The 20,865-nt window shown below is 36.2% G+C and overlaps 1 protein-coding gene across 1 annotated transcript; it reads left to right on the plus strand.

Annotated features, from left to right (window-relative positions):
• The first annotated feature begins 285 nt into the window (after window positions 1-285).
• On the plus strand, window positions 286-20,742 carry LOC6640411 (alpha-amylase A). Its single transcript, XM_023182014.2, has 3 exons — window positions 286-333; window positions 19,022-19,289; window positions 19,355-20,742. The coding sequence occupies exons 2-3, from the start codon at window positions 19,113-19,115 to the stop codon at window positions 20,660-20,662; spliced, it is 1,485 nt and encodes a 494-aa protein (XP_023037782.1). The 5' UTR covers window positions 286-333; window positions 19,022-19,112; the 3' UTR covers window positions 20,663-20,742.
• Window positions 20,743-20,865: the final 123 nt, after the last annotated feature.

Below are 20,865 nucleotides of genomic sequence, written 5' to 3' on the forward strand. Positions count from 1 at the left end.
TTTTGATTAAAACACTTGAAAAGTGTTAATCAGCGAACGTGTAAAACGTGCGGGAGCTTAGTTAATTTAGTTCTCTCTCTCTATCGCTCTCTTTGAGTGCTTTTCATCTCACTCACTAACTTACTCTCTCCTTCTCTATTGGGATGGAGCATCTCTTTTGGTCCATTGCTTATCATGGGGCCAGTTTGCATTGGACATTTGTAAACAAATGTCACTTTGTGCGATATCTCATATACTCATAGTATATATAAATTTGATCGGTTAATTGAGTTAATTCGCACTCTCATATTTGCGTGACTGTTTGCATTGGATCAACTGATTCATAAAGAATAGGTATGTATATATATACCATTCACATAAAGAATTCTTTGTTCTGTTTTACATTTACCATTTAAAAAATAGATATATATAGAAGAAGAATGTATTTTAAGCTCACTGGTTACACATTTGGCAAAACAAACTAGAACAAGTTAGAAAATAAAATTGAAAGACCATGAGAAATGTTCAAATGCGACGTAATTGCCGGAAGAGTACTCCCAATCTAAGAGCCGGTTTTTGTAAGTGAAGTTCTTTAACCTGATCCAGAGTAGCCAATATTATGATTCAGACTACTTGAATCAACTTTACTACTTATCAATTTTTGGCGTCCTTTGTGATGATTTTCATGGTCAAGTTGCAATCCGTCAGATCTAGAAGATGATTGCGGCCTTTGACAGCTGAATTCTGTGTAAATTGCTGATTACACAGTGCATTAATTACACAACAAATGAATTTTTTAAGCCTTGACGTTCGCTGATGCCCAGTTGTCAGTTGTTTGTAGAGTGAGCTATCTCGGAAGCAGTTGCAAAGAGGCAAAAAGTAAATTATTGGACTTTAATTCGTTTTCGAAAGTAAATACGTTGAATGAACAATAAAATAACTTCAAACTCTAGAGGGATAGAGAGAGAGAGAGCTCTAAATCAACAGAACTGATAATTGTTTTTCTCATGAAAAATATCAGATAAAGTAGAAAATTGTTTTAAATTGCTTCTTTTACTAAGAGTATATCGGTTAAGGTAAGAAACAAACTTTCTGTTTTAGAATGTCTTTCTCTAATCATACTAAATGGCCTAAACGTCTCCATAGAAACATTTTTTGATATTTAATATTTTGGTTTAAAACGTTTCACTTTACCGCAAAATGGGTCTATTTACGACAAATGGTTGTCTACAATTTCAAACTGCTGCTGCCCCTCGACCCCTCTTCTTTACCGCTCCATCTAATATAAAACGATAAGATTTCAATTAATATCTGAGTAGGTAAAAAAATACTTCTCATGTATCAGATGACACGGAGGGGGGAGACTTGAAAAAAAAGAAGCTTTGAATCGCAATAACTTGAAAATTGCTACTTACCGAAAATTCTTTCAACAAATAACATGAAGTGAGGGGAACTTTATTCTGAGGTTTGTTTGCCTCTCACCTGGCTAAGTGTTTAGGTGTAACTGTGTGTCCCTGTATGTGTGTATGTCTCTGTGTCAAGGTAAAACCACAAATAGGCAAAGAAAAAGAAAGCGGGAAAGAGAGGGAGAGAGAGAAAGAGAAAAAAGGAAAAAGTAAATTTAATTTTCTAGGAATTTCTTTAAATGGAAAATGAAGGATCCGCCCCACAAAATCTTGGCTGTAAACAAGAGCCCTTCGCCGTTGCGTATACGCCCCATTTGACACAACTTGTGTGTCTGCCTGTCTGTCTGTGTGTGTTTGTGTGTGAGTGGTTGTGGGTGTATGTCTGCTGCCGCCTTCATGGCCTTACCTTTTAGCCAAGTTAAATATATTTTATGCAAACGTTTCTCTAGCGTCGCTTGAAGGAACTATTGACGCTTTGGCTGGCATTGATGATGTTGTTGATTGCGTTTGTTTGTAGGCTGTCTTAACTTTTTCGTGATGCTGCTCCAGCGAGGGCGTATTCTTTCGATTGCTAAGCAACAATTTGTGTGTAAGATTTTCGACAGCGACAGGTTAACGATAACTGACAAACATGAAGCACAGATTAAACATTAAACATTTAACTTCTGAACCTAATCGCATGAGAAAATGCCAGCAGACACATTTTAGGTGCAACCCATCCACATCCCCAACCTCCTTCTCCTTTTCTACTCATACTCACACACCAAACACACACACAGACATTCACGTAATTAGGAACGCAAACAGATTACACTGACTGCTTGGCTACCTAAGAAACTGGCAACTAGCTCTGCCTAGCGTCATCCAGGCAGAGAGTTAAGTGGAAATGGTTTCCACACACTTCGCACAAACGGAAACATCATCGAGCCGCGTAACGAACGAAATCAAGAAGCTACTTCAGCAGAGAGTTTGGGGGGAAGACCGAAAAAAGAAAAAAAAAAACAAGAAAAGTAGCAAAATATCACATCATGTCAGACAGGTAACGAATGGTGATATGGTGGGTAAGTTATGGAATGAGAACTGGAGGTTCTGTACGGATTGAGAAGGATGCAAAAGGCAGTTGCTGGGGCAGGTGACAAGCAAAGTGAATTTAATACAAAGTGCCTTGAGCATTTCAATGTCTGAGAAAAGGAGAGAGCGAAAATGAGAGAGGCCAAAAGGGAGGGGTCACAGCGAGATAGGGATACATGTGTGTATCCTTACCTTCTCGCAATGTATGCTTCTTGTTTCGTTTTTAAAGAATATAAGAAATTCATTGACCAAAATGTCCTCGAATTTCAGTTACTCTTGCTAAGAAAATGCATGCTTCAAATTCTAATAAAAATCGTTGAAATATCAAATTATTCATTTCAAATTTGTCTTTAAAAACAGATTATTCAATTTTTAAACTGTTAGATAGGTTAATAAAGTTTAAACAAGAAATAAATCTTGAACTATATTGATTTTTATTTATATCGATCGATTGTCAAAATAGATAGATAGATTTTAGATAGTAGATGAAAAAATTATTCGCTAATCTAAATAGTAAATGAATTTGGTTTAAAAATCCTTATATTTGAATACAATTTGAATATTTTTGTAGCACAAGCTCACGTAATTTTTGGTGTTTATTACATAAGTGGATTACGTTCTAAAATATGTTTGCTGATCTTGGTTATTGGCTTAAAAAGTTTAAGAAACTATAGGATTTTGTTAAGAAAAACTTTTGAAAACTTTTTCTGAATTGAAAAATATTCTTTTCTCGAAAATTTTTGTATGGTGATGTTAAGAAAAACTCTTCTTTTAATTAAATATTTCTCTTTGATGGTTTGTGTGTCAAGCATTTTGCAAAATGTTTTCTTACAAATAGATCAATATTTATAACGAAGTAAAGGCTCCAACAACATTTCCCTTTTCTTTTCTTTTTTTTTTGTGATATCATTCATTTCGAACCTCATGGAGGGTATCCTTCCATCTCCTTTCCTCAAAAAAAAAAAACAAAAACAAAAAGAAGAAAACAACGTTGATACAGCTTCAGCTAGCTGAGGCATCCATTGACACCATATTCCCAGGTTTCTGCCTGCGTCATTCTTTTATTTTGGAGGGTTTTCTCTTTGTGTGTATGTGTGTGTGTGTTTTTTTTCTTTTTTGGGTACGTTTGGCAGCGTCTCTATCGATTGTCGATGTATGTGTTGGGTGTGCATTTTGTGAGCTTAATTGAAAATTGAGTGCTTAACTTTGATTTTGTTTTCGGCGGCGGAAGCGCCACTCGAACTTCGACTCCAGTGCCAACAACTGCCATTGCTGCTCCTGTTCCATGGTTGACTGACTGACGGACTGACTGACTGAATGAGTGAGGGAGAAAATGGCTGGCTGATTCTGTCTACGGCCTCTTCCTGCTTGATTGTTTGTGTGCGGCTTTTGGCACTCTGAATTTTTTTTTTTATATATGTATATATCTCACTATATCTATATATTTGTATATATGTGTGTGTGTATATCCTTTTCCTCTCGATGTATTTTTACACCTCACATTTTTCTCCATTTTGTTGAATTTTTTTGTTGTTGTTGTTGTTTGTCAACAACTCTCACAGCGGGTAACTGGGGCCAAGGGCCGTTGGCCGGGGCAAAACTGTCGGTTGGTTGGTTGGATGGTCGGTCGGTTGTAGTTTGTTTTAAAATTGACAAATTGACTTACTGGCACCAAGAGTGACGACACTCCCATGCAACCGCCCCCAAATCCCCTGGACCGCCCACTGCCAGTGATTGCTGTTGTTACTAGATGAAAAGTGAATTTATTAAGCACTTTAATCCCATCGAAAAGAGGGCAGGAAGCGGCTCCAATGATTTGCAATTCAAATCTAATTGCTCAAAAATATTGACTTGGGCAGCAGAAATCTTTTGGAATTTGCAACTAAATTTCTCTAGAGTATTTTATTATCGTATCTTAACATTTAGTACGCATAAATACTTGGTAATTTTTTCATCTAATGTAAGTGTGTCCATGCACTTGGAAGTATGTACATGCTTTTTGTGGTTAACCTTTTCTCTGGATTGTTTTTTGGGCATGATCATAAATAATTTTGGTTTTTGTGTCGTTTTTTAGTTGTTGTCTTTTAGGTAAGCTTTAATATTATTTATGCTAGCATTGATAATTCCATGATTAATGTGCAACAATGTTAAATTTACACTCCCCGAGACAGCCCCTAATGTAATTTTCTGTGGCTCTTTTTTGCACTCTCTTTCTCTCTCTCCCTGTCGGGTTGTAATTAGTGCAGGCAAATGATTACTTGCATTAGATACACACATGGATGCACACTCAACTGAGAGTAGCTCGTGTGTGTCTTCCATATACATTTGTAGGTATATAATATATATACTAAATGTCTATCTATATATGTGTGTGTGTATGTGGTTTATTTATTTTTTGTCATGGGCCATTTATTTACTGTCTTACTGCTTTTTAGATTCAACTCTGGACGACACTCAAATATGCTTAAGCAAATACACACACACAAATTCAGTCAGAGGGAAAACTTGTGGGTGGTGGCAAGGGGAATGCAAATACAAATACATTATGTTTAGATACTGTTACATAATTAAACATTTGCTGGCCAACATTCGTTCAAATACAAGTCAACCCGGCATGTTGTCTGCCCTTTTGGGAGCTGTTAATGTGCTTAATTTCTTCTTTTCCTCATTCCACTCAGTTTACCTTTTTCCTTTGTCCTTAGAAATTTCGTATCTACATATGTATGTATGGATATCCATAAGTACATACTATATCCGAACAAATAAATAAATTTTTAACATATACAAATTAACTGGCAAATTAATTATCTATCAATAATTGATTTTCATTGAAATTTGACAAATTAAATTTTCAAATCTAAAACTCATCTTAAATTAGGGGCTTATAATTGATTTGCTAAAACTTTAAAAAGATTGAAAATAAATTTTTTAAATCTTTTAAGGACTCTTGAATTAATGTTATGAAGGTCATAGTAAAATCAATACCAATACAAAAAATGACTAAATTTAAATTTAGAAAGATTTTTATTGGATATAAATTTTATCCTGAAACATTTCCAAAACATTTTTACTGTTAATATGTATATAGGCTACTTAAAGACGGAGAATCAGATTGAAAGAAAAGGTCATTTACTTTACTTACGGTATATTTATGGAGAATTTTGATCAAATTTGGTTATTCCTGGTCCAACACCTTTAAAGTAGATGAGTTGTCTAAGTGGCCCAGTTAGTTAGGCAACTGAACAACGCGGATCCGGGTTCGAATCCCAGCCTAGTGGATGGGTGTAGTTTCCATCTAATTGTAAGCCGAAGGCCTTAGATGCCAGTGCTTGTAAAATATAGTTAGGTTGATAGTTTACAACTAGTTCCTATACTTATAAAAATAATAATAATAAACCTTTGAAAGTAAAGTACATAAATAATCTAATTTTTTTCTAAATTTTTAACCAAAAATATATTCCATATAAAAACCAAAATCTTAAAACTTCATTTTCAAATGAGGTCATGAATTCCTGTTAGGCAAAATGTTTCTTGGTAAAAGTTTTTTAGAAGTCATCGAAGAAATTTGAATTGATCCAGTCTATATAATAGACACTTTATGTTAAAGTTACTATTATACATTACTTCCTTGTTTAAAAATTCTCTCAAGTTCCTTGTTAGGGTCATAAATGATACTTTTTTATTTAACAGTATTTTTTTTACTCAAGTAAGCCTTTTTATTTTATAACGAAACTTAACCCAATTTGCAGATAATAATTTATTTGATGTTTAAATGTTTAGAAATATATAAATGAATTAATATGCTACATGTCCCTAGAACTTATTAAAAAACTTGCACATACTTGGAAAATGCGTAAATCTAAATAGAATAGTTATTAATATAAGCTTAAGTTAATATGTAAAAAAAATTATTAAAACAATTTATTTTTTATTTGTGTTGTTTTGTGTTGAAAGCTTCGGATAGCTTTTACAACGAATTTGCACATTTATTCTAAATCTATTTTGTGTTTATAATATTAAATATTATGAATAGGTGAGCTTTATAAAACTATAAAGTTAAATACTGAAGTTGTGTCTAACGTCTTTAAATTGTTCCGTTTTTTCCCATTTGGTTTAACACTAAAAGAAAGAACATGACTTTTTTGGATTGTGTCTATAGGGTCTAAGAATTTAAGTGGTACATTAATATCACAGTTCTCGGGTCTACTTATTGCTGAATTATTAAATTTTATTTTTGACTAAGGCCAGGAAGCAAGTCCCCATGAGTGATCAAATTTTTAACAAACCTGCAGTAATTATAAAATCTTTTTAGGGCAAATAAGCTTAGTAAATACCCGATAACACAATTGATTTGACCTATTACACACTTAAGAACTTGAATCATTTTGCCAAAGCAAACTCGATAAACGAAAAGAGAATTGGGTGAATGAAAATCAATTATGTAGTGTATGGCAACCGTCGATGGAGCTTGGAAACGTGAAGTATCTTCATCTCCACTTATATATACATATATTTCTATATAAGTACAAATTTTATTTCCATTTGGGAACCCTTTTGCTTGCTAAAAAACATGAGTTAATCAGCTTTTCTCCATGTCATTGGAATTTTGTTAAGACTTTAAGTTCTAAAGCTTTGTTGATAGGTGGCAATGGTATGGAATGGGGATATATGGCATAAGTATATTTCCTTTTGAAAAGCAACACTAAACCGATTTCATGCTCCATCTAAATGAGTTGACAGAGGATGCCAACCAACACGCACACGTGCACACTCACACACACAGACACACACACAACATATATAAAGAATCACAATGCGCATTTTGAAATGGCTGAAGTGAAATGTCAGATCTGTTGGAGCTGGGTGGAGGGAGTGGTTGGATGTTGAAAGGAGGTATGCTAGCTGCTACACTTGACAAGGTCACCAGGTAACATGCAGCACATTCGCAACAGCAGTGACAACAACAACAACAACAACACCAAATAGGGACAACAGCAACAAAAGGCAACTCCTTCATCATTGGCAGGCATCGTCGTCGTCATTATTGTCATTAACATCATTATCATTGTCATCAGCATTAAACAACATCATTATCATTTCGAGTAAGTGAAAGAGTGAGAAACACACACACAAACACACACACACACACTGGGAGAGAATAAATGCCAAGGCAACCGGCTACGCATTCAAGTGACTTAATTAAACGTCTTCCTGGCACAGATAAATGCCAAGTGGGGATTGGTTAAAGGCGTGGCATACACTAGTAGGAAATGAAGGTGAAACTCGTCAGCAATGAATGATAAGATGATGGCCAAGGGGATGGGCATATAAACTGATGATGGCAGCGGAGTGTGAGGGGAATGTGGGTGATGAAGCACGTTCTTATAAATTGCACACGAACGCATTTAGGCGGTACTTCAATCTATTCGAAATTAATGCTAGACGACAATCTCAAGGTCGCATTCAGGTCGTTCGACTTCATATATGTATCTAAGAGCATGTCTCTGCCTTCTCTCAATCCAACCGCAATCTAAGCGAAAAGTGCACTATTATTTACACTTGAGGGACTAGGCATTTAGATTTGATTTTTGTATACACATAACTTTTTGGCAAAACTAGAAAGTAAAAGTTGATTTTCTTCAATTGAGACATTGGCTTTGACATACCCTCTAATGGAGTTTCTGTCAGTCAATGGGAATAATTTCCTGCAATAAGCAGCCCGAGAATTCTCTTTTTGGTTCATATAAAGAAATTATGGAATGTACTGTTAATAAAAATTAGTTAATCCTTGAAGCAGAGCATTGTTTATATCCAATTCGTTTCAAAAAAGCAACACATATACTTTAAGGGGCAAAAGACCTTTGTTTTTTATACCAGATTCACCTGTGAATATCCGAATATCCGAAAGCAATATCCAAAAGACATGTTAAAGAATATGTAATTAATTTACATGCTTTTTTAATTCGGTTTCATAAAATGATAATTTTCTAGTTTGCCTCATAAGAAATCTGCTCCATTCCGCAACTCTCTCTCTCTCTTCGATTATATGCAAACAAATCTTTCAAAGGGCCTATACAAAATACTTTTTTTTATCATATTAATTATATTATTTTAATATTTAAAGCAGATTGCTTTATTAATCAATTTACTACTTCAACACATAAATGTATATCTATGCCAATTAAATAAAACCAGAAGGGCGCTGATGGCTGTAAAATCCAAGGTATTGGTTATAATCGAAGCTTATAACTTTTTTTCAAAAGGCCACAAATGTTTGCTTCGTGTAATCTACTTGTTTCATCCAGGGTATATAAAAATGTGAAGCATCGTCATCGTCAGGTTTTCACCTTTTTTTTTTTTTTTTTGCTGTTGCGTAAATCCCAAATAGAACTTTTGTCCAACTTTTTAACGATAAACTATATAAGAGCCAGCATAAAAGAGGCAGCAACAGCAGCAAAAGTTTGAAGCGCAACTTTTAGTAAAAGCTGAAATTTCCTACTAACGATCAACTTTTTTTTTTCTTTTTTCTTGTATACCTATATATGTATATATATATATTTTAGCTTGTGGCACGACTGGAAAATTGGCTGTATTTGTGTGTGCCATTGGATGTCGATATTATTGCGTCCCGACGCGGCAAGTTTTGTCCATTTAATTTTAATTTGTGTGCAAATTTCTTAGAATGTTGCTTGGCTGTTGACTTGGCCCAAAGAATACTTGTCCCAAAAAAAAGAGTAAGCCAAAATTCTTGTTTGCTCTTTTCTGGTTTTCCCTTCTACACGCAAGTGCTTTTCGGTTTGTTTTCTCTGTGTATCTATGTGCTGGCCATGCTGCACTCTTACTGATAAGCCAAAAGATGCACTTGCAGTTGCAGTAGCAGCATCACCAGCATCACCAGCAGCAGCAGCAGCTGCTTAAAATGCAATCCAAAATATGAGATACATAATTTTAATTTTGCTGCTCCAGCCATGCGTGCAATTGTTATGATAGTTTGAACTGACATGTTCTGGCCATCTTGAGCTCTTTAAAACTTCAACAAGAAATACATGCGAAACTTTCTGAGCATGTCTGCCATGCTCTATGTGATTGTGTAGGAAAATTTGGACATTTACTTCAAGAAATTTTGGAATATTCTACATATATAAGTTAATTCAATTAAGGGCAACAGTGAGGGATTAACATCAATTGAGGTGTTTGTTATTTCAATATAAAATTTTTATTTGTTTTTCCTATTAATTTATTTTATCATGCAATTTCAAGTTCTTGCCTATAATATTATAGCTGTAAGCTTTGATATAAATTCTCAAAGTATTAACAAATTCAGTTTCTTTTATCAAGCAATTTTAAAAGCTTTGGTCAAAACTGAACTTATATAAAAATTAAACTAAAAAAATTAGAAAAGGACATTTTGTTGGCTAAAGACCGTTAATAGTTCAGGAATATGTAAACTGATTGGAAAACTTAAGATTTGAAATTCAAATTTTGTACTAAGCTTAAAATGAGCATTAGTGTTTTGCCTCGCTCAATAATCATTAATATAATATAATGATTATATATATATCATATCATTATATATCATTAATATAATCATTAATACTAAAACATAAAACTTCTTAAGACTAGCAACTTACAAATACAGATAGTAATATAAATCTGTGTTTGCTTTGATAAAGTTTCAAAAACGTATATTTAAAAACTAAATTGAAATTCATATTTCAAATTCCGCTACTGATTACAATGTTAACTTTCTGATCTCTCGAAGTAACTTTTTGAAGCGCACAAAAGTAGACTATGTTAAATTTTTACTTTTAAACTTTCATTTTTGGATAACGTTCGTTTCGTCGACATTGAAGTAAATTTAAAACGAAATTGACCTACTTTCGATAGATAGAGAGAAAGAGATAAGAAGTTATTTGAAAATTTTTGGAAATCGTAAGGGCATTTTTTTTTTGCCTGATGCAGGTTCATAATGTGATGCCATTGTTCGTTGTGCATGTGTGGGTGTGTGTGTGTGTGTGTGTGTATGTGTAACTATGCCTGCATCAGGGCGCAAATACCTTTGAAATAATTAAGACTTTTAGTGCTGCAGCATCCTGTGCAACTGTGCCTTGGCCATTACGTGCCAAAACCGCCATCAGTGCAAAATATGCTAAGCACTTTGAGTGCCAAATAGAGTTGAGGCAGGAGAAGGAAAAGCTGCAGCATGCCAGTCCTGAATGGGGACCTATTCCAGGCTGCTGCAGTTTGCCTGTAGGCTCAGACATTGCCTACCTACCATACACACGATGATGATCATGATGATGATGATGGTGATGATGATGGCAATGGCCATGTGGCTGGGCTTGTCTTTGTTGCTGTTGTTTTTGCTAACTGGTGTTGACGCTCATGCCTTATTCATGAAACGTCTGGGCCGTTTTTGCCTCTTCTATGTGCCTATCTTTCTCCTACCCTCTCTCTATATCTCTCCCTGCTCGTTTATACACACACATATATACATACCTCTATGGTTGAGTGTTGACCAATTGCGTTTAAAAATGAGTCGGCGGTTAGTGATTGCTAGTTAGCTTGTGTATATGAATGTGTTTGTGTGTGTTTTGTGTGTGTGTGTGTGTGTGAGGATGTGTGTGCCTCTTTCATAGTCTCTGAGCCGCTTTGATAATTCGTTTTGCACAGTTTTGAGAATTTTCGGTGATTTGCATGCCAGCAAAAAGCAGAAAAACAGAACAAAAGCTCAATATACACTTAGAAAAAAGGTAAAAGGAGAACTTTGCAAAACTTACATTTCCCAGTATCAATACCAAATACTAGCATAATAAAGAAATGAGTACCTAATGGCTTGACTTCCATATACTAAGAACCTTTCGATTACATTTGATTGCTTCTTTCTTTTTCTACATATATTAGTAGGCTTACAATTTTGATATTAACAAATTGTATAGTCATCATGATAATCTATTATATACATGGGAACTATGTTTTTCTATTTTCATACTTAGTTTAGTACAATGTTCTCTTAGAATTTATATTTGAGGTATCGAGTACACTGGACTCTTACCATAATATAAAACAAAAGTATTTATACAAGGCTTAGGTATCGATTATTAGACCTTAAACTGAACTTAACTAACTAATTATTTGATTTGCCTTTAAAAATGAATAAAAAGTTTATTAACTGATTCGATAGAATTGTCTTCAGATAAGTGATCACACAATAGAAGAAGATTTCAGATATCTGAGTTAGAAAACTAAATATAAAATGCTAAACTAGTTAAGAAACTTGTTCATTTACCAGAGCATTTACCTGGTTTAATTTTAGCCTAATTTAAAATAAAAAAGGTTTTTACCCTCCTATTTTAGGATTGGTTTTTTCCATCCTGAAAAGATAGGAATACCACATAGATAGTTTATCAATTTTAGATAATAGTACGATCTCTCAGTGTAAATATATGCACATAAGTAGGAGTTTAGTATGGCAAATGTTAGTTGGCATGCACTTTAAGTTATTGGCCAGAACACTTGTGTATTGATAAGAGATTTTACCATTCATTTATTATTCATGTTGGATCTTAAATATAATCGTGTGAAATGTAGCAAACCTTTTTTTTTAATGCTTTTATTTTCACATTGAATTGTTATGCCATTGAACGGAAATGAATTACACTTACCAAATATATTGATAAAATCCAAGGTGATTTTAGCTTAGAATTCTTCTTGTATACATTATGTCCCAAGCATCGAGCAGGTGAGTAATGTTTGGGGTGGGGAGGGGGGTAGTGAATCAGGAAATTACATTTATGACATCTTATTTTTAGTGACAATTTCCTGAACGCAAATCAAATTCATTTGACTTTAGTTTGATTTATTTTGGCCGATATGCACGACTGACATTATGGCTCAAACAATCAAGATACCAGCACAAAAAGAGCGAAAGAGACACATCAGAGACTAAGAACGCAAGAGAGACAGAAAGAGAGAACGAGAGAGTGGTAGTAGTAGGTAGAGATAGATAGCAAAATAGTGTGCCATAAATTGAAAATGGTGACGCGGGAAAACAATGGTCGTAACTAGTTGATGGTGACCCATAAACCTATATGTACAGATATCGGTCAAATCCAGCCAATTTTAGCTAGCTGACTCTATGTTCATTTGATGCTCATAACGCTGCTGCCGGCTGAATCTAAGTTCTGGGCGGACCAACGATGAGGTCATAAAATTGATTGTTCTGCTGTCGCCTGTCGCTGTCTTTTGATTTGACTTTTGGGTTTTTTTTTTTGGCTTTTTCGGCCATATTCTTTGTTTCCTCTTTTGGTATCTTTCTCTCTTTTTTTTTTCGTCATTTAGTCCTGGCCTTGCAGTCGTGGCCTGTGATTTAACTTATGACATGCAATTCGCTTTCACATTAAGACAAATTGAATGCTTACGTGGCAAAGATATCCCAAATCAGTATAAAAAGCAAGAGAGAGACATAGAAAAAGAGAGCGAAAGAGAGAATGCGACAAATGTTTCGATATATAAATGGCTGCCCTTTTTTTTATGGCTCATTATTAGTTCAGTCTATATTTGTGATATCTGATTATCTTCTATCTGGGCATATTTTCAATTACATGATTGTGTCCTAGCAGAAATGAAATGCAACCGAAATGCAGAAAGGCATACTGAATTGGTTCACCTCAAATTTCAATTTTACTTTTCTGTATACGAAAATGCAATTTTTCGCAGTTATTTTCGCATTGGTAGCGGAAAATGAGTGAATTGAATTGGTTGGGTGGGAGTTGGCCAGGTGATGAAACATTTTTTTTTCGCGAAAATACTGATATATGAGGATCATGGGTCAGGGGTCAGGGGAAGAACGTCAGAACAGGAACTGTTATTGTGTTGTGTCTCATAGGTCCTGTCCAGCTTCGAATGCCTGTGCGCGTGTGTGGCTAACCAACCTTTCATTGCTGCGGTTGCGGCTTGGTCCTTTATTCGCTTTATTTCGGCGGGCATGAGACTCAAACTATGAGTTGTCATAGCCTTGTGCTTAATGACAGGAATATGTACAAAGCTATTTTGAAACAGAATGCTCATCATTATATGTACAATTTGTACATTTTTCCATATTTATCATCTTTTGCTATTTCTGACATTATGTGTTTCGATGTTTGCCTTTAACACATATAATCTATTATTATTAACTTGAACACTCTCGCGTATAATCCACTCAACGCTTTTGTATGCCAATCAAACACTCTTGTAATCACCAGCATTTCAGTTTGAGCTGTTTGAATCAATGGGTAATTAATTAAAGTTAATAGAAGTCCTAATAAAAATGCCATTAAAGTGGCAATAAAGAATGAGTTCAGTGATTTTTTACCTCTTGCAATCGTAAAAATGTGCCTTAAGAGTTTGTTTAATTGTTGTCCCGAAAGTTTAGCATCTTTTCGCACCTATCAACTATGTGGAAATTCTTTTTATATATTAAATATGAGTTCTAACAAACATTTGAGGGTATTTAGCCTTTGGCTATATATTTTATTTGCTCAATCATCATTTTTTTCCCTTTTATAATTTTAACATTTTAATGCTATATAAACAAAATGTTTTTGTTTTTCTTCTTGCTGAAAATATTTTTTCACATCAATTGCGCGTACAATTTGAATTTCAGAATGAAAAAAAAAAAATGCTTGCTGAAATGTGGAAAATCATCTGTCAAAAGGATTTTTTTGCTTTCCTTTTTTTTTGGTGGTTTCGTTACTATTCGTTGCAGTGTGCAACATTTGCAATCTCGGACATGTTGCATACTTTTGAGCGGGTCGAGTAAATGCCAACAGATTGCAATTGTCACGAGGCTAAAGTTCATTTCTTTTTTCTGCTCTGCTCTCCCCTTTTATACTGAATTTTTTCTTCCCCTTTTTGCTAATTTAGTGGGCTTTAAGGCTTAAAGCCATGAGCATAAGCAATAAAGTTGGCAATGCCTTTGGCCATTGTTTGCCATTTTGTCCTTGTCGTTGCATTTGTCGTTGCTATTGCCATTGGACTGTGTGGCATGCGTCCAAGTAATTTTTAATTCTATTACCCATTACCCAGAGTAGAGAGTAGCGAGAGTATGCTGCAGGGATGCGGAGCACTAGGAGCTGGCCATAGGAGTTGGTTCAGTTGATGCTGGTGCTGCAACTGGAACTGGAACTGCACTTAATTTCTATTATAATGATGACATGCCCGTCGTCTGCCAGGCAGCAGTTGCCCGGCAGCAGTTGACACGCCCACACGTAGTCAGCCCATATTATTTTCCATTGCTTTTTTTCTTTTCTTTTCTGCTATCTACCACCTACCTCCTCGCTGTAGTTATCTTGCCTTCCCTTGAATTCCACTTTTTTTACTTCTTTCTTTTGGTAGTTTTCTGTTTTTTTTTTCTTCCCATTTCTTTTGCCTTTGTGCCATTTGGCGTCGCGACGCTTCCGCTTTTATGGACATTTAGATGCAAAGTTTCTGGCATAAAAATGGCGTGGCAGATAATTTTCATAATTTTCAACTACATTTCATTGTGTCTCTGTGTGGGCGGAGGCGTGGCTGCTGTTGCTGCTCCTGCGACTGCAATTCGCTGGCTCTTTCAACTGGCTCGTTATTCTCAGTTTTATTTTCGTGTGACACTAAAAAGGAAGCGCACAAAAGTCAAAGCGGCAAAGTTGGTTCTTTCGTTTTCTGTTATTTTTTCCTTTTTTTTTTTTTTTTTTTTTCCTGGCATTTCATTTTGGTCATTTTGTTGTAGTCTGGCCATGGCAGTGTATTATATTTTATTAGCTATTCCTGTGTAAAGAAAAACTGAATAAAATAAAGAGGGGGAATAAAAGGAAAATGTGAAATATGCATGTTCTTCAAATCCAACTTAAATCTCTTTTCCCCAAATTAAGTGCAACAAATTATTCCCTCCCTTCTCACATCTCTCTCTCTCTCTGACTCTCTCTCTCTCTCTGTGTGTAGCGTGAATTTGTGCTACCGTGTGCTAAATGCGAAATGCTTAGCATATTTGCAATCAAAATGATAATGTGACAAAGTTATATACGTGTAACACACGCTGATGTTGCTCTCGTTAGCTCTCAGTAAGAGTGCGTGTGTGGGTGTAGGTGGTTGAGTTTGTGTGGGTGTGCGTATATGTGTGTGTGGCATTGTGCCTTATGTCCTCTGTGCTCTGTCCCCTTGTCTTTTGTCCTGTGTCAATGCTGTTAAGTGCTTTGCATATGAACGCGTTGATGACTGTGACTTGCATGTACATACAAACATAACACACTTTTTATGCCAACCTTAAAGTAAAGTGCCATAAATATGGATGGAAAATCGAAACTGTTTTTTCATATCACCGATTAAAATGGCAAAAACTTGCAGTATTTTATAGGTAAACTCTTCTATGATTTCATTTATTTAATCAAAGAAAAATCTTTGAATTTTTCCTTTCCCGGTTTAAGTATCTGCTGATAATTGGGAAAACCAGAAAGTAAAACCAAAGGCAAACATTGAACTACTAAATTTACCCTTTAACATGGCTTCCCTGGGGTGGCTTTACTTTGGTGTTTTGGAATAAGAATAGTTTAAAAAAGTTGATTGCAATTCCTGATAGAGTGATGTCGTTTTAATAAGTTGATTTTATTGAATCTGAGCCTTAAACTTAATAGAGATAAAATCTATATTATAGTATTGATAAAGAATATTTAAGATATGAAGTAGAGTATAGATATTGTAGAATACAATGCTCTCTTCTCTCTTTCTTAAATGCTCTTCATCTATAATTTATACTACAATTTTGATTTTATCTCTATTAAGTTTTAGGATTGATATTCAGCGAATTGTGCATTTCACGCAAATGGAAATAAATTTATCTAATTCTTATCATAGCAATCTTAAGTCAAAAAATTACTTTAAGAAAACTTTTATTAATATCAAATCTTATTTCAGACCTAAAGTTAAATAATTTTATCTTTAAGAATGTATAACAATTGTTTTGAAACCTAAATTGAATTAATTTGTATATATTTTAGTGGCTTAAACCGCCAACAGTTGTGGTGGCTTTTAATGAACTTGCAACCATTATTATGCATAATGAACTCTTTCCACAAGACAACAACAACAACAACAACATACTACAGCGTTCCTATCATTTTCTTTATCTATACAACATACGCCATGCCACATGCATAACTGAAATATTTTACTTACATATATGTAAGTACGTACTTACACATTGATATATACATATTTGAGATAGTGTATACGACCCGTTGGCCGTTGCTTCTGTTTCAATCAACAATTCAGAATTTCTTTGCAAACTCACTTTGTACTTGACAATTGTTTTGTCATCTTTAATAAAGTTTTTAAACGAAATGCCATAAATTTAATTTAAATGTAAATGAATTTCTCTTTCCGTCTGGAAATATGAGTGGAAAAAGTTCTTAAGCTTACTTATCTAACTGCATTTCGTGGCAAGTCCGTCTCTACATTTATAGATTGCAAGTTTTTGGTTTATGTTAGATGAGGTTGGAAACCTACATTCATACCATCTACTGAAGTTTTTCCAGGTACTCTTGGGGGTCGAAAGTTGCCTACTGTAACTGCTGTTACTTTTTGGCTTTGAAAGTGCAGCAAACGTTTCCGCTTTGAACTTTGCCATATCCGGCTTTTGCTTACAATTCAAATTGGCTTCTAAGCAAAAGAGTAGAACGAGACGGTAGACAAGTTAGTCGGGTATAAGATGGCAAGTTGTTTCAGCCCTTCTGTCCTGTCCATGGCAGGAAAGTTTCCTCAACTTCAGGTGTAATGTGCGGAAATGCTCACATTCAGTTCTTGGGTTGGTTGTCTTCTTCGTTTATGTGTACTTTAAGGTAAATATTTGTACACTGACTTGACTTGCTAGACAGCTTGTCTATCTATGTATCTGTTCCTCTTACTCTCTCTCTCTATGCCATTTGCTTTTTGCCATTCGTTCTCGTTTTAACCAACTTCAAATTTGCTTAGTATGCAAATCAATATGCACAAGTGTCACAGTTTGCACCGTTTGCTAAAATGTTTTCTATAATTTGATTGTGTGTCAAAAAAGACATTGCCATTGACTAGAGTAAGAGAAAAGAGGTGTATTAAAATTGAAAATATTTTCAATAACAAAAAAACAGTAGGTAGAAGTTGTCGTAAATCATTCAACCTGACTTATCAATCCTGTTGTGAGCTTACAGGCAAATACACGTTTGCCTTATCTCTTCGTAAACAGAATGCGAAAAATACCCAACTACATATACAATTTACAATATAAATAAAACAAAATGAAATAAAAGACCACTTGAATTTGAATTTTCTGTTTAATTTTAATTGAAAACTTATCATCAACTATGTATTTGACTTCAACTCGAGTGGCTGCATATGGAATACATTTTGATGAAATTCCAATTAAATGTTGCTGCTTCTGCCACACGAATCAGTGGAGTGTGTAAAATTTCAGATAAAATAAAAAGCAATAAAAACTGACTTTTTTAAACTACACAAAGCCAACTAAATGTCTTTATGAAATTGAGATGATTGTGCCTCGAGTGTCTTGTAAATTGTTGTCGATGCAATACAAAGGGAATCTAAAATCCTTGAATTTATCTTAAATTTTGGGCTTTAAGACCAATAGAAAATGCCACTCAGAATTCGTGCAATTTTACTACACTTTGATAAAGAAATTTATGACAATCTTGATTACTAAATAATTTAATCGCTACTAAAATCTAAATCCAAAAATATCTCTACGATGTTGATGAACAATTCACAAATTCCATGCAATGCCTTGCCACGCGACGAGCACTCGACAAATGCGTGACTTGCACTCGGATGATGCAAATACGCATTAACAAAACTACCCACTAAGAAAAGTAAAAATAAGTTCAAAAAATAGACTTTAATTAAAATAGATTCTAGCTGCAAGTATTTGTTTACTTATCGTTTGATAAAGATGCCATTTTTTCTATGTATGTGCGACGAGCAAAGTTCGGAGCGATAATTAGATAGAAAACACTATTTCTATACTTCACTGATCATCATTATAAGCATCATTATTAGCAAACGAAAGCCAAAGATTTACAACATAAACCACTGGGACATGTCAGAAGTTGTAAACCAAAACGAAACAAACAGGCAGGAGAGGTGTCAAGTGGGTATTAGTCTAATCAGTTGATGGAATTCAATGATGAATGCGACTGTGATGATGGGGGGCAGGTGAGGCGAAGAAAATGTCTGGCCGATAGGTTATGCAGCTGATCGGCTTATAGATTTGATTAAAACTAATTATTTAGTCATAATAACCGCTCCAACATGTCTGCGCGTTCAACTGAACTCGAGCACTGAGTATTAAATCAAAGCATTGCCGTCACCCCCCTAATAGATGATAAGGCAGCGGCAGGAGGCGATATGTCGATATGGCAATTGTCATATCTTATCGCACCGTCAAGAGATCCCCCCGCGATACCCCACTGGTCGATTGATGGGTGGGGTAACCACCAGTTGTGGCGATAAGCTGGCCATTTGCATCACAAATCATTCACCGATTGAATCTTTTCCAGCTCTGCGGACCCCCCATATAAGCTGGAGCTGTGGCCATTCCGAATTCAGACTGAACTTTCGGTTCAACCAAGCAGTAGTAGGAGCAGCAAAATGATTTTCACCAAAACACTTTTGGCCCTGGCCTTCGTCGCCATAGCCAATGCCCAGTTCTCCCCCAACTATGAGTCGGGACGCAATGGCATGGTCCATTTGTTTGAATGGAAATGGGATGACATTGCCGCCGAATGTGAGAACTTCCTGGGCCCCTACGGCTATGCTGGTTTGCAGGTAAGTTGATATGGAGCGGCATCTTCTGGCGGATAGATATTTATCCCTGTTTTTTGTTCGTCTAGGTCTCTCCTGTGAACGAGAACGCTGTTAAGAGCGGCCGCCCATGGTGGGAACGTTACCAGCCCATTTCCTACAAACTGACTACCCGTTCCGGCAATGAGGAGCAATTCGCCAGCATGGTCAAGCGTTGCAATGCTGTCGGTGTCCGCACCTATGTGGATGTTGTCTTCAATCACATGGCTGCTGATGGTGGTACTTATGGTACTGCTGGCAGTACTGCCGACCCCAGCACCAAGAGCTTCCCCGGCGTGCCCTTCTCCTCCCTGGACTTCAACCCAACTTGCTCCATCTCCAACTACAACGATGCCAACCAAGTGCGCAACTGTGAGTTGGTTGGTCTGCGTGATTTGAACCAGGGCAACTCCTGGGTCCAGGACAAGGTTGTTGAGTTCCTTAACCACTTGATCGAATTGGGTGTTGCTGGATTCCGTGTGGATGCTGCCAAACATATGTGGCCCTCTGACTTGGGTGTCATCTATGGACGTCTGAACAACTTGAACACTGCTCATGGTTTCAGCTCGGGTGCCAAGCCTTACATCTTCCAGGAGGTCATCGATATGGGCGGCGAGGCTATTAGCAAGACTGAGTACACTGGCATTGGTGCCGTTACCGAGTTCCGTCACTCCGACTCCATTGGCAAGGCTTTCCGCGGCAAGGATCAATTGCAATATCTGGTTAACTGGGGCACCGCCTGGGGCTTCGCTGCTTCCGATCGCTCTCTGGTCTTTGTTGACAATCATGACAACCAGCGTGGACATGGAGCCGGTGGTGCTGACGTTCTTACCTACAAGGTGCCCAAGCAGTACAAGATGGCTTCTGCCTTCATGTTGGCCCATCCCTTCGGCGTTCCTCGTGTGATGTCCTCCTTCTCCTTCGACGATACCGACCAGGGACCACCCACTACTGATGGAACCAACATTGCCTCCCCCGGATTCAACAGCGACATGTCTTGCAGCGGTGGATGGGTATGTGAGCACCGTTGGCGCCAGATCTACAACATGGTTGCCTTCCGCAACGCCGCCGATGGCGCTGAATTGCAGAATTGGTGGGACAATGGCAGCAACCAGATCTCCTTCAGCCGTGGCAACAAGGCTTTCGTTGCATTCAACAACGACAACTATGATCTGAACAGCTCTCTGCAGACCGGTCTTCCCGCTGGTACCTACTGCGATGTCATCTCTGGCGTGAAGAACGGCTCCTCTTGCACCGGCAAGTCGGTCACCGTTGGCTCAGATGGTCGTGCCTCCATCTCTATCAGCAGCTCTGCTGATGATGGTGTCCTGGCTCTGCATGTCAACGCCAAGTTGTAAATCAAAATTCTCCAACAGCTTTCACTCTGAGATTATTAACTTTAAAATAAAAACGATATTGAGATTATATACAATTTAAATAACTGAAGATTTCTATAAAAATGGTAATAACGGTAAGATCGAGTCTTTAAAAATCGGTGAAAAATAACGGAATTAGTGGATGTTATTAAGAAACTTTGAGAATAATTTTTTGGCTGATTCAA

This window comes from Drosophila willistoni (genome assembly GCF_018902025.1).
Source record: "Drosophila willistoni isolate 14030-0811.24 chromosome 2L unlocalized genomic scaffold, UCI_dwil_1.1 Seg196, whole genome shotgun sequence".
Classification (NCBI taxonomy): Eukaryota; Metazoa; Arthropoda; class Insecta; order Diptera; family Drosophilidae; genus Drosophila; species Drosophila willistoni.

Excerpts from the sequence above, each read along its gene's own strand:
- LOC6640411 (XM_023182014.2), top strand. The coding sequence starts at position 19,113 with ATGATTTTCACCAAAACACTTTTGGCCCTGGCCTTCGTCGCCATAGCC. Across the intron at positions 19,290-19,354 it reads ACGGCTATGCTGGTTTGCAG|GTCTCTCCTGTGAACGAGAA; the intron begins GTAAGTTGATAT and ends TTGTTCGTCTAG.